This window comes from Syngnathus scovelli, chromosome 9 (assembly GCF_024217435.2).
Source record: "Syngnathus scovelli strain Florida chromosome 9, RoL_Ssco_1.2, whole genome shotgun sequence".
Lineage (NCBI taxonomy): Eukaryota > Metazoa > Chordata > Actinopteri > Syngnathiformes > Syngnathidae > Syngnathus > Syngnathus scovelli.
The window spans coordinates 2117247-2136845 of record NC_090855.1 but is presented as its reverse complement, the minus strand read 5'-3'; the positions used below and the strand labels follow the sequence as shown (position 1 = coordinate 2136845).

The window sequence follows — 19599 nt, the reverse complement described above, 5'->3', positions numbered from 1 at the left end:
TAGCGCTTCATTCCGCCTTGTGGGTCAACAAGCTCCCTCAGGAGGCCCATTTCCCCTCTCTGGCGTCTCCTTTACGAGCGCTGCACGGATCCTGTCGTCCTCAAACTAATGAAAAGCGTCGTGAAAGTGACATCGGGATTAATGAAGTATCCCGGGCTCGACGTCACGCCGCGTTCGGGCTTCTCCTCCGCGACGCTTCGCCGTGGTAGCAAATCAAGCCTTTGAAATAAGGTTAATAACGTGTACGGTGGCGAAAAATATATTTTTTATTTGACAAAAAATACTTTGACGTGATTGAATCTGGCAAGGAATTTTGACCCATGTTGTGAAAAAACAGATTTATTAAAAAAAAAAAAAAAAACACTGAAATATCTCTATAAAAATCAATTAAAAAAAAATAACTCCAGAATATATTTTAAATTCGCTTTCCCCGGAGCATGAAGAAAAAGCGCAGTTATTTCCTTCAACCTATCGAAAAGCGTTTTTAAAAGTGACAGCGAGATTAATGAAGTATCCCGCGCTCCTCGACACGCGACACTGATAAATAACGCCTGTAAATCACCGTTAAAAAACGCTTTTAGATTCGATATATTTACAGGAATCACGCTCCCGGGGATGAAGGGATGGATGGAGCCAGCTTGGACAGGCAGAATGGGAATTGAGGATTAATTGAAAACGTGTGTGTGGGCCAAAAGGGTTGACCGAAGTAGCCTGAAGGGGGCGCTAGCTGAGGAACTGGCAGAGGACATTTTATTTATTATTTTCAATTGGAGCTGACACGTCATGGGGAATCTGCGAGACATGTGTGTGTGTGCGTGTGTGTGTGTGTGTGTGTGCCTTCTGTGTGCGTGCATTGCTTTGATTAAGAAAAGGCATCTCATTTGTAGTCGATAGCGTCGCCTTCGACTTGAATCGGTCAATTCCGTCTGACCTTCAGTGCAAGTGGTACAGTCGGCCAATCAGACCACTCTTTGTGTGTCTGTGTGTGTGTGTGTGTGTGAGAGCATGCCTGAGCGGGAAATGCTAAGCAACGTAGCAAAACAGAACTTTTACAATCATTCGACATAATGCGGTGTTAGCAACAAACACATGTCGCCTTGAATTGCTTCGCTCGTTGATTATTATTAGGAAGAATTATCGCACCATTAACAAATGGAATGCGATCAAAGAAAAACAGTCGACAATCGAAAGGATTAAAATGTCCTAAATCAACATATCGCTGATTAGACATGAGTGAACTCCTGAAACTTTTCCGACATGTCAACAGTGATGAAAAATATTTCATAATTAAACTTATTTAAACAAGTATTGAGGAATTTAATTTGAATATAAATTTGAAGGCCTGAAAATGAATTAACAATAATTGCATGTATCGCTTTTCATTATACATCTCGTCGGCCACTAGGTGGCACACACTACGTCGACTTTACTAATTTATTGCTTGGCCACCTGGTTGTCCCATATGAACCATTCTCATTTTTCTTTAGTTTTGGTCCGCAGCGACTCCTGAGGGAAATAAGCAGCTGTGCTCTTAACGCTAAGCAGCTAGTGTAACGCTTCCCCCCACCCCCCTCCCCTCCCCCTTCTGGCGTCTAACTCTGGCAAACATGATGGATGACGGCCGACGTCACGGGGTCGTAAAATCCAAACAGCCTAGCTGAGTGGCTGCTGAACGACCCGCATCATCATTAGCTCCATTTTGTAGAAGATTAGCTGCCACCTGCCGCACAAAGGCGTCAGTCAAAAACTGCCCGACGTATGGGCGAGCGGAGACGTCCATATGTGTGCGTTAATGACCTTGCCGAGGAGACCGAACATTAGCATTTTTTTCTCTAGCATAATCCAGATGCTAATAGAAACTTTAGAGAAGTATTCACTTTTTGAATACTGTGTAAACGGAAAGTATCGGGGGGCTAGTATTAGCAGCCTCTTTGAGTACTCGATGCCTTAAAGTAAGGCTGTGTATGTATGTGTGTAAAAAAAATATGTATATATTTATATATATAAATCATTTGATTTCGCATATTTCACTTGTCGCCGTACACTTTTAATCCCACTCACTCTTAACTCCGTCCATTTACATTGCGCATCGGAACGCAAGAGGAAATCCATCGGGATCCATTACACTCATCTGCCACTTTGCATATCGAGTTTATTACCGCTATGAGATCACCGTTTGGCACTGAGTGTGAGGAATAAGAGCATAAGAAAAAAAAAAAAAAACAGGAGAGGAGTCGGGGAAGTAAAGATACGTCTGGCGAATGAAGAGGGGCTGCGGGATTAAAAAAACGGAAGCCAAGGTGCAGTGAGATGAAATAAAAGGTGAGTGAGCGCGAGAGGCTTGGTTGACACATAAAACAAAGATGAGAGACCTCCTGGGAGAGGAGAGGCTGGAAAATGTAGATAGACACTTTGGAGAGCGAGAGAGAGGAGGAGGAGGAGGTGGAGGAGGAGGAGAGCGAGGCCGAGGGAATGCAGGGCGAGAGAGAGAGAGAGCGAGGGAGGAAGAAAGCGATCCTCGTGCAGTTTGCAGAGCGAGCATTGACGCCGGAGTGAACACACACGCGCACACACACCCACACGCCTGAGGAGTATACGGCCATGCTGCACGCGCACACACACTGACACGGAGTTAAGCGTGAAGGAGCTATGGAGGGAAGCATCTTTTTCGGTGAGTCCCTTTTTTTTTTTTTTGGGCTGTCTTTCGGATGTGCACGACTGCTCGGTGTGTGCGTGCGTGCGCATGTTCCGGATGAAAGTGTGTGTCGTGTTCAATCTGGCAGGTGATCCACTTGAGTTTCCTTTGATTGTAATCCCGCAAAAAAAAAAAAAAAAATGGAAAGGCGGAGGAGCTCTGCATGGATTATAAACACTGACAGCACGGGGAAGTGCGGGTCCGATTCGTGGCAGCCGAGGGTGACCTTGTTCGTGGACGTAATCCCACGGATTAAAGGCATCTGTTGTTGGAGAAGGAAGGGTTGATGATGTTGGATGCGGAGGAGAAAGTCCCAGGATGGACACGACAACAGGGGGCTGCTTTTTTTTAACAGAACTAACTTGAAACTATTGTTTAAAAAAAAATGAGAAGTCAACAAGTTTTGTTTATTAATAGACTTTCATTTGGGGATTTTTTTTGGGGTGCAAAAACAAATATTTAAAAATCTTAAACATAGCATTGGGAAACTTTAAAAACATTAATTGCATAAATATATAGTTTTTTTTTTTACTTTTTATATGCTAACCTTATTAGTGCTTTCAAAATATATTTAAAATATAAAGAAATTAATCCCTTATTATTTTTGACACTATTTCTGCTTTTTTTTGTATTTTTTTTTACCCGATAAACACATCATTGATATTGTTTGAAAACAACAAAAAATACCCGCATTGCATTAAAATGAAATATAATTTCTTTCCTCTTTTTGCCAGATTTTTCTAAAGTAAATAAATTCCTAGCTTTTTTGTCTTGCAAAGTATTTTTTATTTCATTTTTTTAAGGACATTGTAATTGCACAGAACTGAAAAAAATCTTTGTGAATCCATCTTTTGGGAATTTTCTTTCTCTTTTTTTCCTAATCCTCATTGCACTAGAATTAAATTACTGAAAGTGTTTCGAAATGTTCCTACTTATTCCTGTATTTATTTCTCATATTGAAAGCAAATTGTCTTTACACCCTGCCAGCCTTTCTGCACAGTAGGCGAGCATCTGCATGAATTTAGTAAGATAATGCATGACAATTAGGAGAAAATTACATTTTCTCATCCCAGTGGGGGTCAGTTGAGTAATAACATTTGTATTTTTCAAGTGGCTGTAATGAAAAGAAAATGCCGGTACCCACGTCCAATTTGCGGGAAAAATATTGCGGCTCGGTGGTCTCGCCTTCGCACGCCTACGCGGAGTTTGAGGAAAGGTCACATGCGGAGATGCAGAAAAGAAAAACATTGTAGATACATTTTTATCTCATGTCACATCCTCTTAAAGATTTCCAACAGTAAAAAGTTCATATTTGTCTAAAATGATCATTTCATTATTTTTCCCGTACTTTAAAAATGCCTTTTGCCACTCGCTGACCTTGATCATGTGACGTGTGCAAACTGAGCCGTGATTGGTTGCAATCATCGATGAGCATTCACGCCGATCGTAAATATTATTAGACAACATCAGGTGCATCGAGACAAACATTCACGTTAATTAATCAGTAATTTTCTCGACACAGCATGTCCCCCTTTGTCCACAGACGCGAAACGATACGCCGGGTCGATCTTTTTAACTTATCTGCAATCAAAGCCGAGTGAAACAAGCGCACTTAAAAAAAAAAAAAAAAAAAAAAAAATCTCCCTCAGCCTTTTATGCATCCTGAGTGCTTGAGCGGCCAATAGAAAAGGACGACCCGTTTCAATTATTCATGCAACAGTTTGTCAGCTTTGAAATGCATTTTAAAAAGAAATGTGATCATAAACATGAAAAGTGGACAAAGTGTAGCCGTCTTTTCTATCTCTCCCTTCTCTCGCTCCAGCTCGAGCTCTCACTCTGCAAAGGGCCCGGAGGAAATGGCTTTGCGGTCGCTGCGAACGCCTTGTTGGTTAACCTCAGATTACAGGGAACGTGTGGAGTCACTGTCGGAGGCCGCCGCGTTTATTAGCCAGACGCTCACGGTACATGTAAGGACGCTAACGGGGGGAGGGACCATGCACATGACTGTCGGGGGGGGCGGAGATACTCTTGTTTTCCCAATTAAAATGAAATGCATGTGTAGGAACTAATTACAGCGAATCCCAGCGGGAACCTGCGATAAATCACCTGCAATGTCGAAAAAAAAATCCCTATTTTTAATACATTCGACACACTTTTTAAGGTATTCCATAGTGCCTGTTCTCGCTCTCACGCTGTCAAGTAACAAGCCATGAGGGAGGCAATAAATCAAACGAGCTGACTGAGGCATGTAATAATTGGAAATGAAAAACAAACGGACGTGTGTACCCCAATGTATTTTACGAAACTATTTTTACTGGTTGTTGTGAAAACCGAAAATTCCATACTTTGTATCTTGAGGCTTCATGATGGTCCATGGCTCCGGCAGAGTGGGGGGGAAGGAGGCGGAGTTTTACGACACTTACGATACATTCCAAGCGTTTAAGAGATTTGTTCTCAATTCCATTTTCAACTCTTTGAAGTGGTTAACGTGTAAAAATGGGGGAAGTTTCAGAGCGAAAGACAAATAGTCTAGAGACTAGAATAGGCTAGCACTAGGCTAGCATCAATTAGCATAGATGCATACATTCTCTCTCCTCTGTGGGGATAAATATTATGACGGGAGATTATCTGAAGACTTTCTTTGCCTCTAAATTACGCTGCAGAACTTCCAGTAGAGCTCAGTGCTGCCCCACATGTTGTGGCGTAACATGGTACTACACCATAGGTGCGCAACTCTTATTTGGTGGGGGCACCAACGACAAACCTAATATTTTGAATTTGTGATAAATATACACGGGGGGCACACTGGATTCATTCTTTCGAGTGGGCATTTTAACGAGGCGGCCTGAAGCGTTATACGGCCAGATGGAGTGAGTTCATTGGCCGTCCTCTACCTTACCCTTCAACATTCACTTATCTGGGCTCAGAGCTGTGTCGAGAGCCAATAATAATAAAAAAAAAATGTCTGGAGGACGGCGACTGCCATTAATAATGAATCACCTCGCGGCACTCTCTTGCTCTCCTTTCGTGTCGTGGACTGGAGATGGACGAGAGAGTCTGAGAGACTCCGGCGGTCGGGGCGCCACTGCTTTTTTTCCCCCTTGGCAAACAGGAGAAATCCAATTATGATGAATCCAATTTTGATAGTTATTCCAACGTGATTACACTCCCAATGCAAGGCAGCTGACTCCCGACAAATGAAGGGACGTCTGAGGCGCCCGGCCAACAACGCACCGATTATTGCAAATGTGTCCATTTTGGCAAAAATTTCGGTACTTTTTGGGGTTCTGAAAAGAAATGAGCTGTTTTGGTTTGTAGCAGCGAAACGTTTGAGCAATAAAAAAAAAAAATGAATGGGCTAAAATGTCTCAAAAACACATGCTTGGAATTAAACAGGAAGTCGGCCATTTTGATTTGTACCAGCTACATTGTGATGCTAAGCTAGGACAACACAGCTCAACTTAACAAAACTTGTCTGCATTGTTCATGAAAATATTGAAGTTGTGATGTAACCACAAAAGCGTGATTTTTGGCGTTCCCCCACAGTTGCCCAATTTCAGTCTGCTTGTTCAGCGCGCACCAGGGTTGGAATGATAGCGTTCATACGTGACCAAACAAACCACGCTAGCCTCAGGGTTTGTTTTCTGCGAGTTATGCTTACGTATTTGTTGGCGTTATTTTCGCATCCCCAGCATCTCCATCCACGCTGTAGCGGTTTGGCTATTTACCATCTGGAATATGGCCCGGCATAGAAATAAGATGTTATTCTAATTTATGTGGACAAATATTTGCAGTCACATTTAGCCGTCGCCGTGTCAACAGGAGAAAGCACTTGCGCAAGCGTCTCTCTCTGTACTTTGTTTGTCATCCCACGTTGGCCTTCAACAATTATTGCGCTGAAAAGCAATAATATAATCATTTGACATTATTATTCAGACACTTGTTTTTATCCTTAGCTGGGTGAATATATTCAGCCCACATTTTCCACTGAGAAAAATTCCCCAAAATTTCGATATTTTCAGCTCATCTCTCCATATTTTATGTTTTTATCGTACTTATTCAAATATTATTCAAAGCATTGAAAATTTGACATTTTTGCCCCAATTCAAACTCATTTCTCAATCAACTTCAACCAGTCCAATTCATTTTTTGACATTCCAATACTTTTTCAGTATTTTACATTTCCACACTAAATTTACAAATACTTCATCACCCTGACACATTTCTCAACCAATTCAAACTTTTCCAACATTCAAGACATTTGCTTTATCTTGGTTACTGTTTTGCTGTATGTTAGCATAACTACTGTTAGCATGTTAGCATTTGAGAAACAAGTGAAAGAAATACGGCTCATTTCTCGAAAAACTTCTATCCACTGCATTTTTTAAAGTTCCCCCTTCCTTCTTTCTATATTTGCTACATTTCATTTACTCGACATAAATCCACTTAATAGGATTCACACTTTTAATTATCAAGCCCCTGAGGAGAAAGTGTTTGTTTTGGGCCACCCGGACCTTGGGGGCTTTTGTGCGAATCCCTCCGTTCTGGCCCACCTGAGTCCTGACAGACCAAAAGTAGAACTCAAATATTTACACCTCCGGCTAAAAAAAGCAAGCGAGAGATGCAGCCGTTGTTGTCTTGTGTGAGGACACAGCAGATATTTATCAAGCCTCATCCCCTGCGATGTCAATAAAAGCAGAGCACCAGAGGCCATTCTGTTGAATGCAATACCAATACACTCAATGTTAGTTCAAGCTGAACTTGATTACCTCCTCCAAGGAAGACAATCTTGAGAAGAAAAGAACTTGGATCCGGACGCTTTCATACTTTCGATTGTTGACTCTTTCGCATTAGCACTCCTGCGCTATTGTTGTGCTTCAAATAACTTTTTGCAACCCCCCGTCGGGTCTTCGGCGTTACCGATGCGTCATATCGCCAAAGCTAAAAGAAATTATTAATTTCCCATCTGTGCTAGATAAACAATTTTATCGGCTGTGGCCACAGTGAAAGCAGCACTGCAGGCAGGCTCAGCCGGCTAGTGGAGCAGCAGCAGCCATGCATGGAAGCATATGTTGCGCCAAAATCGCTTTGGACCTTCTAGCGTTGAGCGGAGTCTCCACAGATGCGCGGATTACCCATAATGCACCGAGGCACTATTAGCCCTAACCATCCCCCCCGCGTTTCCCCTCCTGCCATCGCCGCAGATGCTCTTCAGGATCGACCTGACGAAAATTAGGACGCGTCCACTTCGGCCTAATGCTGTCATAACAAAAAAATACAACACAAAACCCAAAATTGCTGTAATTTATTCAACTCAAAATGGCAAATTGATTATGCTGGCACTCACTGATTCAACTGGTAGAGCACGTCCACATCAAACTTTGGCAAAAATACGTTAATAATTCACCAAACGGCTGCAGTTACATCATCTTCCTCAAGGTCTTCCAACCGCAAATGATGCAATCACTACACCGATGAAACTTCATGCAAAATGACAAAAAGGAATCTAGTCAACAAATTCTTCCTTATTTGACCCAGGCAAAGAAATATGCTAAACGGCTTTAACGCTAATTTGATTTTTCTCAACCACCTAATTTGAAAGCGCGACAAGATGCGAGAGGTTAAACGCTCGGAAGGAAGCGCCGACGGCATCCGAGCGCAAAATTGTTGATGGACTGGCTAATTAATTCAAAAGATAGCAAGAAATAAAATGTCATTACCTTGCTTTTGGTAGATGTAGCCTCAAGGCTAGCATACTAGCATAAAGTGTCAAATGAGAAAATTAAGTGGTTATTTTGGAGGCTAGTGGTTGATGCTTGACTTGTCTGAAATCCAAAAGCTTTAAAACACTCGACTTTGACTTTTCTATTGCTTGGATTAATAGCAGGGAGGTGCTATTTTGACACGAAAATGGATTAATGACATTAGCCCGCCACAGCTCTCATTTGCCGTTAACGTTTCGCTACGTTCTTCAAAGACAACCCGAGCAAAAGATTTTAAACGCGATACCTGTGCTAAAATGTCTATAAAGCAGATGATGGATCTTCGCTTCTCAGTTCGTACCTTCAAAAGCGGCGACTCCTTTTTCGGGCAAACCTTACGATCTTCTCTGAACTTTTATTTACGACATCCTGCTCACCATAGGTTCTCCTGGATTCATTTAATTTTATTTATTTTTTTTCTTAAGAGATAATTCATGTTGGTTGGGGAATCTAAATTGTATATCGGCTTGAGTCATTTAAGGTTCTTGTCTCAGATTTTTTTTTTCACCGTGATAAAAGTGACATGACTGTTCCTTTTAAGTGCTTTTAGTTTTACAACTAAAGAGAGCTACACTCCCGTTTGTTCATCTGTACATTCGTGTCACGTTAAATTGATTCATGCTGACCAGCTTAGTGTTTTGTCATGTCGCCAGTGCAGCACAACTGGAATGTACCATTTTGTGTCCGGACATGTTTAGCCCGGAGGTCACGACCCTCATGCTATCTCCTCACAGCTGCAGGCAAAACATCAGCAATCTTTTTTTTGTGGCATTCGTGTAGCTGCGTTTTTTTTTCCTTGCAAAAGTGCCATTTATTTATATTTCCCCGACGCTTGAGTATCATACATGTATTTTCAATCGTCGTCACGCGACCCAAACGGAATCCTCACACGGGCGTGCTACGTGCTCGAAAGCTGACGTGGAACGTGGCACCAAAACTTATTTATTAGAAGCACGACTCGCAAAGAGGAGCCTCCGCATGAGTCACCGCGTGCGGCCCTCCTGGCAGCAGATGGCGACGCTGTCACTCTCTGGCATCTTTTCTTCCTGCTTACATCTTTTCAAGCATTTATTTTTTTTTTTTTCAACCACATATGCTTGCTTCATTTTAATATGAGTTTTATTGCTCTATTTTGCGGTCGACTGCTTTCGTTTGACTCGAAATTGATTTGGAATTTTTCGAAGCGTTAGCTTTGTTGAGTACTCAATTGTCTGTTGGTCATGTGACGTTCGCAAGATAAATCTGCTGTTTTCGTGGAAGAGCACGTTGAAGTTCGGCCCATCTACCGATGGCGGCTGCGTGTCACTTTCTAGCCTTCCTCCTCTTTCTCGCAGCTTTTTTCTTTTTACGACGTTTGCTTTTATTTACTCTCGACTGAAACGCCGCCACCGTGGCTTTCCTTGGCCTGTAATTGATGCGACGTGTTGGCCGTCGTCAAAGCCACTCTGCTTTTCATTAGGGCTGCGACGGGCTCCTTTAATTCCGTCAAGTTCTGGACGGCCTCCACGCTTTTATCGGCCTATTCTTCTCTGATCCTGGCACGTCAAGCAAATGTCGTGCTGTTTCCAATTAGCCGTTTATGAAAACTTCAGCTGGCATGACCGACGCGGCGTAAATGTGCTCGCTCGTGACATTCGGATCATCTGATAGGACACAGGTGGTCATCCGAGGCCGCCTAATCTCAATTGTATATTTTTCTACGCTTTTTGGCCTTTTGGTCCACACGCAAAAGATTTGGTTTTTGGAGTCGCCCCGAGCGGAATTTATGGAAAATTGTGGCTGCGATCAAGACGAAACTCACTGTGTTGACAGGAAAATCTGATTTTGGACGTTGGCTTTGCTCCTTTTGCATGATCTCACAACCGTTAAGTGAAAATAAGTAAGACGAGTAATTACGCTTAGCCCACTTTCGAGTCTATGTTGCTAACCAAAACAGCAGCACCCGGCACGACATTTGGATTCAGTTTGTAAATGCGAAGAACTCCTTTAACGTAAAGACGCCTGATAATTGAAGACTGATATTTACAAACACGTTTGATAGATTTCCTGACGATTAAATCGTCTGTTGTTTACAGAAAAAAAAATATAAAGGCTAAGATACATTAGGTCCACTTGAAGACGCCTTTACTTCAACTCAGTAAGTGGCCAGGGTATGAATAATTTGGATCGTAACCGGTTGTAATCTTAAATAACCTTGTTCCCGAGCGGGAATGGACACTGGATATAAATCTCCTTCCCACCTCGTCCCGATTTCTTTGTTTTTTTTTAATAATGTTTGAAAACGAGCTGCTGGCTATCTGATTAAAAGTGGCCTGGAAAATCGTTAATTTTTAATTGTAAAGCATTTTGACCATTTGAGTGAGATTCGTCTCTAGGGGGAAAGCGTGTCTGAGTTTGGATGCTGAGCCCTCGCTCGTCGCCAACTTTTTATTTCAAGCAGATGTTTGGGGCTCAGTAACTGTTCCAATGTAGGTGAATAAACACAACATGCATACGTCATTCAAAACATGTTTCATGTGTGGAGCCTTGTTGTAGTCGAGATGTTTTTTTTTTTTTTCGTCCGTCGTTATCACTTCAATGTGACTGAAACGCTAAAAATAAAACATTTAGCGCTCGCCCTTCATGCTGGTCAGCAGCGTGACAGCCATGTGAAGATTTAAGAGCATTAATAAAGCCATAAAACTAATGGACATGTTGGACGGAAACCATGGAAGATTTTTTTTTCCCACGATGGAGCTGCCTGATAAAATTACCAATGTTCCCAAAGTGGAGTGCAAAAAAAAAAAAAAGTTCAACGACCCCTCAGGCAGCAAAAATCGGGCTTAAAAAAAAACAACACAGGAAAATTTGAATTCTTATTTAAAGGGGAACTAAAGTCCCAAAAATTATTTTCAATGATTAATCTGATTAATATTGTGGATATTATTTTGTGCCCCCCACACAGGTAACACATGTCACAACGGCCTGGTGCCCCCCGTGGCCCGCTCAGCCTTGCCGTCTGTTCACAGCGCTCTGAGCGTCAAGCACTTTCTTCCCTTCCCATTGGACAACAACGCCTCGGCCGCTCTCAACCTCTTCCCGGGATTCAATGCCGTGAGTGTCAACATTTATTTTATATTATTTTAAATTATTTTTAATTATTTTAAATCATTTTAAATTATTTTATATTATTTTTTATTTTATTATTATTATTTATTTTATTGTATTTTTTCCGTGCCGCTCGAAAAGATGGCCGATGTCCAACCACGAACTGTTGCTATTTTCTTTGTCTTTTGTGGGAAACAGATTTTTTTGCTCTTCACATTCTTGATGTGGACTCGCACGCAAATTAGCAGAGAGAGACAATGTGGAACTTTTCAACCTTGTCGTGAAGCGCTCATCCGCCTTCCCCGTGGGCTTATTGCCATTTCCTTCCTTCCACCGACCGCTTCCTCTTTTTCCCAGCTGCGCTCCAAACATCAAACCCTCCGTCCTCCCGGTTCAAAAGAAACCGTCTGCCGGCTTTTATCCGTTCCGCTTCTTTGTTTCGCCGCCGTCATCGCGTTTTGATGACGCTGCCAATTCCGACATGGCTCGTATTTCCCTGTAATGACTTTCAAAAGGGGGGGGGGGGGGGGATCAATAGATCTGTAGGAGCGTGCACGTGAGGTCGTGCACGAGCGCTAATGCACGACACCATTATGATAGCGATGCAATCGTTTCGTATGGGTGGATAGACTCAAGGAGGCTTACAGAATATCCCGACATTAATATGACCTCTGGATTTTTTGCAAAATGAGTCCTTGCACTTAACGTCGCTTTCTCGTTCAGCAGTTTTGGAGCATCATTAAAAGAGATTAAATAAATCTAATTAATCAAGGGCTAAAATTCCGTTTTTTTAAAAATCTGATTTATCAAAAAAAAAAAAAATTGTTAGTTGGAAAGTGAAAGAAGATATTTACTTAACTGTGAGTGATGAACTCGGATTCCCAAGCCCCTTGAGTGTAATGTGCAAATACAATTTTATACACAAGAAGAATAAAAATGTATTCCCATTTGTTATGGCAACCGTGGCCGCATCAAACGGCTTCTTTTTTCGCACGAAAATTCATGTTTGTAAAACGTGGTAAAGCGCCAGCCCGCTTTGCATATTTCTCAGGTGAGGCGCTTTAAAGGCGGAGGGAGAAACACATGCGAGCTTTAACGAGAAGATGACTCGTGCGTTGGCAGTCGAGCTACTCAGAAATCATCTCCGGCGTAAATCGTCAGAAAATGCAACGAGCGGAGCCACACACACACACGTATGCCGCTCCAAAATTAATATTAAAATTCACTGCTTGCATTTGCTTTTATGGTTGCCCCCTTCCAAAGGAAATTTTCACCCAAGAAAGTTCACAACTCTGGAAGGCATCTTGCCTCCTCTGGCCCCGGCCGGCATAGTGACGACATTCTTTTGTCGAATTTTTTCTTTTTTAATTTACGACTTATGGCGTACGACTTGGTTATGAGTAATGCATTGCAGATACTTTGGGCTCTCGCCGCTTCCACTCATCGTGTCGAAGCGCTCTCCTGAGGGCGAAGAAAAAAAAAAAAAGCCCACATTACTGTACTGCTGTAATATGTTGTTACCATAGCGACTATTTTAATGTACGTTAAATTGAATGATAATGTTTTCCTACAGTCAAGCGTTTGGTTTTGTTCCGTAAGCCTGACCAAATTCACATTATCATGTCAGTCATACTATCAATCGCAGGACTGGCAGCAAATCATTACATTATTGATTGATTGATTGATTGATATCTTTATTTCGAACATCCAAAAGAAAAAAAGAAAAACAAATAACACTCTAAAGTGCCACATATAAGTCCATACAACAAACAAACAAAAAATAAACCAACAAACAGAAAAATAAATAAATAAATAAATAAATAAATAAATAAATAATAATACATAAGTAAATAAATCAATAAAGAATGCTCGAAAAGAAATAGGAGGAAGCCTAGCTTTTATACATAGCAATTATAGATTGTGACAGTTGAAAATTGTCACGACAGAGAATTTTTAAGGCCGCCTCTGCCCTCAAATGAAAAGATCGACACCATCGTCTTCCTCTGATTGGTTGTTTTTCCTCGGGCCAAAGAAAAAAAACACTGTGAGGATTGCAATAAGATGCCAGCTGGTGTGGAATTGAACCTTTTTTTTGGGCTGAATTGAAAAAGAAACTTGAAGTGAGGGCAGAAGCTTAACACATGACGCGTGTGTGCGGGAGTCTTCGGAAGCCTGAAAATAAGATCTGTCTCGCCCGCGGCCGACATTTGTCTTAGAGAAACAATACAAAGTCCATTTCCCCCTGCAGAGTAATCAGGAGTGTGATTTATTGATTGTGCACGCTGGGAAATTGCTTCGTAGCGCCACGAGCACGCATAGACACTCTGGCGAATGTACACGCACACGCCGAGGCCTCCATCAAAAGTCGTTTGGGGGCGTGGACCCGCACTCACTAAGTCAAATGTTAGTGTTTCGGCTTAATGGTGGTGACGGACGTGTTTATTCAAGTAACGTAGCGTGTCATCAAAGTGATGGGATAATCATCAGTCAGGATTTTGCTAGCTCTTGTTAGCATTGTCGCCGACTAAAATGCCAGAGTTTTTTTTTGAAAACAAACTACTGTGTGCTTTTGTTTTTAGAATACGACCCTAAGCACACCTTTTACACAAACAAAACTTGTAGTAGCAGCTCGAGAAACAGGTTTAATTCATCTGGCAATAAAATATGAAGATAAATATGTAAACAAAAAAGATGATCTGTTTCTCATTACAACGATTTGATTGGTGTGAGCTATGTTAAATTTTTGCTAGCACGGTTAGCTTGACATAATCTACACAGCGGCCGACAGGTTAACAACTGTGACGCGTTTAAACGACTCGTCTTCAAAAAAGAACTTTAACAAGTGTGAGTTATTTGATGACAAGAAAACTTGGTCGCGTTTGAGGAGGCAATTTATCAGTAGTGGTATTTGTTGATGCGGAGATTTTTTTTTTTTTTTTTTGCGGTTCAGTTTCTCGCCAGACCGTAAATGTCATCTTCAGGGTCTCCAGCGAGATATTTACAACAACAATGTGCCTGAACAAGCATCATGGTTTGAGAGTGAAGCATTATTTACGCCTTAGCAACATTTACAAACTTTTTTTCGGCCATTTTGTAGCACTCATCAAATGTATAATGAATAACTCGATGTATCCCACGATGCCTCTTGAAAATTAGCGAACAAGAAACGGTCACTCGAAAAGCAATAGAAAGACATTCAAGCTCAGCGGGGAGGAGATTAACGATGGCGTTTAGTCCAAGTGAAGGACGTACTCCGCGACTGTGAATTAGAGCTTCTCGCAAAAAATCCAATAGAAGAGGAACAGGCAGCTTGAAGCCATTAAGGTTATCAACAAACTTGTGACTTTATCTACCAGTCGCCCGGGCAACCGATCCTGAAACTCACCGCCTTGGAGAGCTCGGGGCTCGTAAATCTCACGGAGCACAAAAGTTCAAATAATTTTGACTTTTTTTTTTTTTTTTGCAGCTGGGACCATGTTCTATTTTCTGGTCTCCATGGCGATGACAACAGTGTAATTTTCCCTCCCAAACTTTGACCTTAGTCGTGTTCCAGCTCACAACTAGAGGTGAGCTTTGAAAGCAAAGTGCCGTACGTGTTTTTGCGATGTGCTAAATGTCCGCCGGGTCTCTCAATGAGTCATCTTATCTTGAATTTTGGGATGACCAGCGTTCATGTGAAAATATAGTAAAGCTCAACGTTAAAAAATTTACCCATCGATCATTTAAAAATAATGAAACGCACAAAAAACTAGCTAGCTCAATGCTAACATAAATATACAAACACCATAGACCGGCTAACAAAAATTAGCAAACTAATTCTACTGCTGCTCTACAAATAGTGCTCAGTGCTGCCAGGCGTGTTGTGGCACAACCCGGTACTACACTGACGCCGCAAAACCCAAAAAGATAAAGTGCAATATTCATTTTCAAGATGAAGCTCTTGCCACACGGCCAGGTGGCACCAGGTGCGACCGCAGATGGCCTGCAGAGAATTCCAAATCTCGCTACCTTTGATCCCCTTTCTTTTTTTTTCCTGTCACTGCGCTGAACCCTTTGCCCTCCGAGATTCCAGTCTCATGTTTACGACTGGGAGGGGAAAAAAAAAAAGGGTCCGCCCCGTTGTTTTGATGCAGTGCTTTTGAGTTGAAATCTGGTGTCATTCAGTGGACGCCCTGCTCGAGATTAGGGCATCAAGCAAGAATGTGGCGGAGACAATTCAGTGCAAACATGCGAGTCTTGTAAAAGTGAGCTCCAAGCGCACTCGCGTCTTAAGAATTACAAAGTCGAGACGGAAAAATACTGATAACGACTTTCCTCCCGTGATCGTGACTCAATTTAGTCATATATTAAATCATTGTTCCTTTCAATTATTTTTAAATTAGATTATTTTATTTAATCCAACACAACTCAAATCTGATCAAATCAGCCAGAGCTCGTTCAAAACCCAAACTTAAAATCATACTTTGGGCGATAAATATCCCGCTGGAAACTCGAAAGATGACATTTACTATCACGCAGAAACCGCAAAATATACAACGGGCTTTGTCGTAACATATACGTCGAGCCATCAAAGAGTGAAAAATCTGGCGTGCGTGGAGCTAATGAAATTTATCCGGGCATGCGACCAATTTGCCTACAGGGATGAATAAAATGCAATCTCGCTCGCTCACTTCAAACTTGTACAAACTTTCAAGTGTGTTTTGGAATCTTTGCGTGCAACACGTGTGGCGGAAGTACTCGAGTAGCGTTCGAGACGCTAAAGGGACGTAGCAGCAAGACGACACAGATTGGATTAGGCTGGTAATTAAATCAGGGAGACCCCGGGGTGCGGTTGGGGGAGGGTCAAAGGTCAGCAGTAAATCTTAACGAGAAGGCCTCTAGTTAAGAGACACGACCTGCTGTGACTCGCCTCGGAAAAATGCGGCTAGTTATGTAGCGACGGGAAGTTAATAGGCCGGCACACGCTGGAGAAATGTGTGTTCGATAAAAGAAAGTTATTATCAAATAAATAAGAATTTGACTTAAGAGTCGTTTAAAAAAAAAATGGATGCTTAGATGTGGTTGTGTCTCGTTGTCCGATGTGTTCAAGGACATGGATTTTCCCCGTCCCTCTCATTACTGCGTTTGATATTCATGATGGAATATTACAGCAAGATAAATGGTTTAATCTGGATTTTTATTGAACGCTGTCACCGGCGAAACACCCCCATCCTTCGTCCGGCCCGGCTTCTTGATAGTATGATAGATTAGAAATTACCCTAAAAGGGAATTTTTGAAAAAAAAAAAACGATCGAAGTCCATCCAGCAGGCCAACAGATGAGGATTTATAAGCCTCGCCTGACGTTGCACTTTAGAGGAAAACTGCAAGCCATACTTTGCACTTTTTATTTATTTTTATTTTTTTTGCTGATGGACGTCAGCAAGGGAGTCGGTGTAATATCCCAGCTGCCAATCATAACGACACGTACGGATGACGCCGTCCGCCTCATGTTTGAATTTTCCTGGCGAGGCAGGCAGGTAAGCATTTTAAAATGAATTTGTGGGACGTCCAAAAAAAAATAAAAAATGCTGGATTGTTTTCCTAACCCATCATTAATCGACAACTAATCGGTTGATTGAAATTGATATTATTTTTCTAATCGGTGAATAAATAATAATCGGTGAAAAAAGAAAATGCTGGATTGCTTTCCGTACCCGCTTGGGTTCAGATAATCGATTATCAAATGAATTGATAATCATTTGTTATAATCGGTGAATCTTATAGGGACGATTTTTCTAAATCTTTTACTGACACGAACTGCCTCATTCCGGTCACGCCGCCAACTCGGCACTCGGGTCCCAGAGTGCCGCTTGATTTCTTCCCTGGCTCTCAGTGCGCTTTCCTAATATCGTCGTAAGTGGGACGTTTCTATTGTGGGCCGATTTAGGAGGTGCTGAGCTTGTGCGTTATCTCGCTGCCGTCAGGTCACGCAGTCGACGTGATTTACAATCCGCGCCACAAGCCAAAGTCACGTCAGCTTGAAAGCCAACAATAGCCCAGAGCAGGAAGGAGGACCGGGTGCGGACGGAGCTTGCGGTTCTTCAGGCCGCCATTAGGGTTTCCATTTCTAATCACTCCAACTCAGGTTTCAAGTTAAGGTTTCAAATAATGCTTTTAAGACATGGTTCTCCTTTCAAGAAATTGTTACTTGTTTGAAATTGGAGTTTCAACGCAAGGTTCGGGTTTCAAACTAAGGTTTCAAAAGCGGCTTCAGTGTCTCAAGCCAGTGCTGGGTTGCATCCAAGCTGAAGCAAGAAAAGCCTCGAGCTGTATTTTATATGCAGGAGGACCAGGAGATTCTTTCTCTTTGCGTCTTTCATCTGGCTCAAGAGTTCTGGGGCGGCCACGGCCAAACGCCTTCCGGGCAAACATTCTTCACGGTGACGGCCGAGAGCAGAGCGAAGGGGAACAAAAGCAGAAGTAGGGAGGACATTCGTACCTGCTGGAAGGGACGAACGGAAGTCAAAGAAGATGGACGCGAAAAAAACAAACTAATTTATCTTCAGATTTAGATTCAGCATATTTTTGTGGCATCAGTTTGGGATTCAAGAAAAAAATTCAAAGTTCAAACCTGTGACAGCTTTTCTAAGCCAAAAAAAAAAATAGAAATCAAATAATCTTTTGTTTTGTGTGCTTTGAAATTGTATTGATTGCTGGCGCTTCAGCGGTAAATGTCGCGTCATTGATTTGAAAAGATCACCGCTAGTTTTTGTCTTTTCTGGCAGTTCTCATGCGGGAAAGTCAGACGCCGTCGTCACTGTCGTGTTTTCCCGCCGGGGTGGACAGGTTGTCACATGACGCGCGCCAAATAAGCTCTGCCATCGGCTCTCCCCTGACGAGACGAGCACAAAATGACATTTCGTATTATTTAAAAAGATGTGGTGTGTTCAAGTTGCTGTTGTGCGGAACTTTAGACTTAGCCTGACGTCTATGCTAATTTCCGTTGCATAAAATCGTTTCTGCTGCGTCGTAATCAGAGTGATATATTCTTTATCACAACTGGAGTGAATTGTATCGTATCACTTTTTAATTTTAATATTTTGGAGCAAAATAGCATCGAATCGCTACTGCATAACAATTGGAGCGAATGGTGTGGATTTATAATCGGACTGAAGCGTTCGTCACATGCTAATGCTAACCTATCACAGTGTCATTGAAATAAACGCTATCATTTCCTACCAGATAGCTATTGTGTCGTCTCGTAAGCGGCGTGAATGACATCACATCCCCGACGTAATTTGCGCCGGAGGCGGCGTAGACGTATCCCGCTCGTCAGGATGATTGACAGCTGCGAGTGGGATGCACGCGGCGGATCTGTTCCTCGAGCGTGATGAACGCGGCGGCGTCCCGTCACGATTGTGCGGAGAAGCCAGCATTATGGGATGTTGTGGGAAGCTCGCGGCGTGGGCGTTCGCATTATACGAGCACGCCGCTTCATTTAGTCCCAGTCACGGCTTTCGCTAAGCCTCGGGTGAGACCCCCGTGCCACTCGGTGGGTGGCTGATGCCGGAACCCTAAGACCCAAGACCCCCACCGATGCATTGTCAGGGTTCAGGTTTCACAACAAGATTAAGCTTTTAAGGGTTCATTAATGTTTTTGTTTCGGGTTTTTAGCCACATTAGGGTTCTAAATTGTTTTCTAGTTCGGGTTTCATCAGAGTTTCAAAACAACCTGTCTTAAACATAAAACAGATTGAAAAAAAGTATAAATACATCAAAAAATTGATAAATCAATCACCATTAAAGAATGAAATATCAGTTAAAGCAGCTGGAGAGGAAGATTGACGGGTTGCCTTCAACTGACGGATGGATTGCAGGATGAAGGATGTTTTCCCAGGTCGGTCCTGATGCTGAGCTTTTGAAAAGAGTAAAAAAAAAAAAAAAAAAACGTGTTCGCAGGCCAGCGCGTGTTTCTAACAGCAGGTCATCCTGCTCTGTCACAGCCCAGATGTTTCTCACTGGCGCTGCCTTTCCACAGCTCTGCTTTCCCAGCATGCCGAGCTGCCAGAGCAGGC

At 42.3% G+C, this 19599-nt stretch overlaps 1 protein-coding gene across 10 annotated transcripts in view; it reads left to right on the top strand.

Moving 5' to 3' along the window:
• znf385d (zinc finger protein 385D) overlaps positions 1 to 19599 on the top strand; it is a 32523-nt gene that overhangs the window by 1497 nt on the left and 11427 nt on the right. For 4 of the 10 annotated variants that reach the window (XM_049729680.1, XM_049729679.1, XM_049729678.1 and 1 more), the window contains exon 2: positions 11402 to 11550. In XM_049729680.1, coding sequence (XP_049585637.1) covers positions 11402 to 11550 — 149 coding nt within the window. Of the gene's footprint in view, positions 1 to 1589; positions 2672 to 11401; positions 11551 to 19599 lie in introns of those variants that run through there. The other 6 variants (XM_049729688.2, XM_049729686.2, XM_049729682.1 and 3 more) reach the window with 4 other exon arrangements.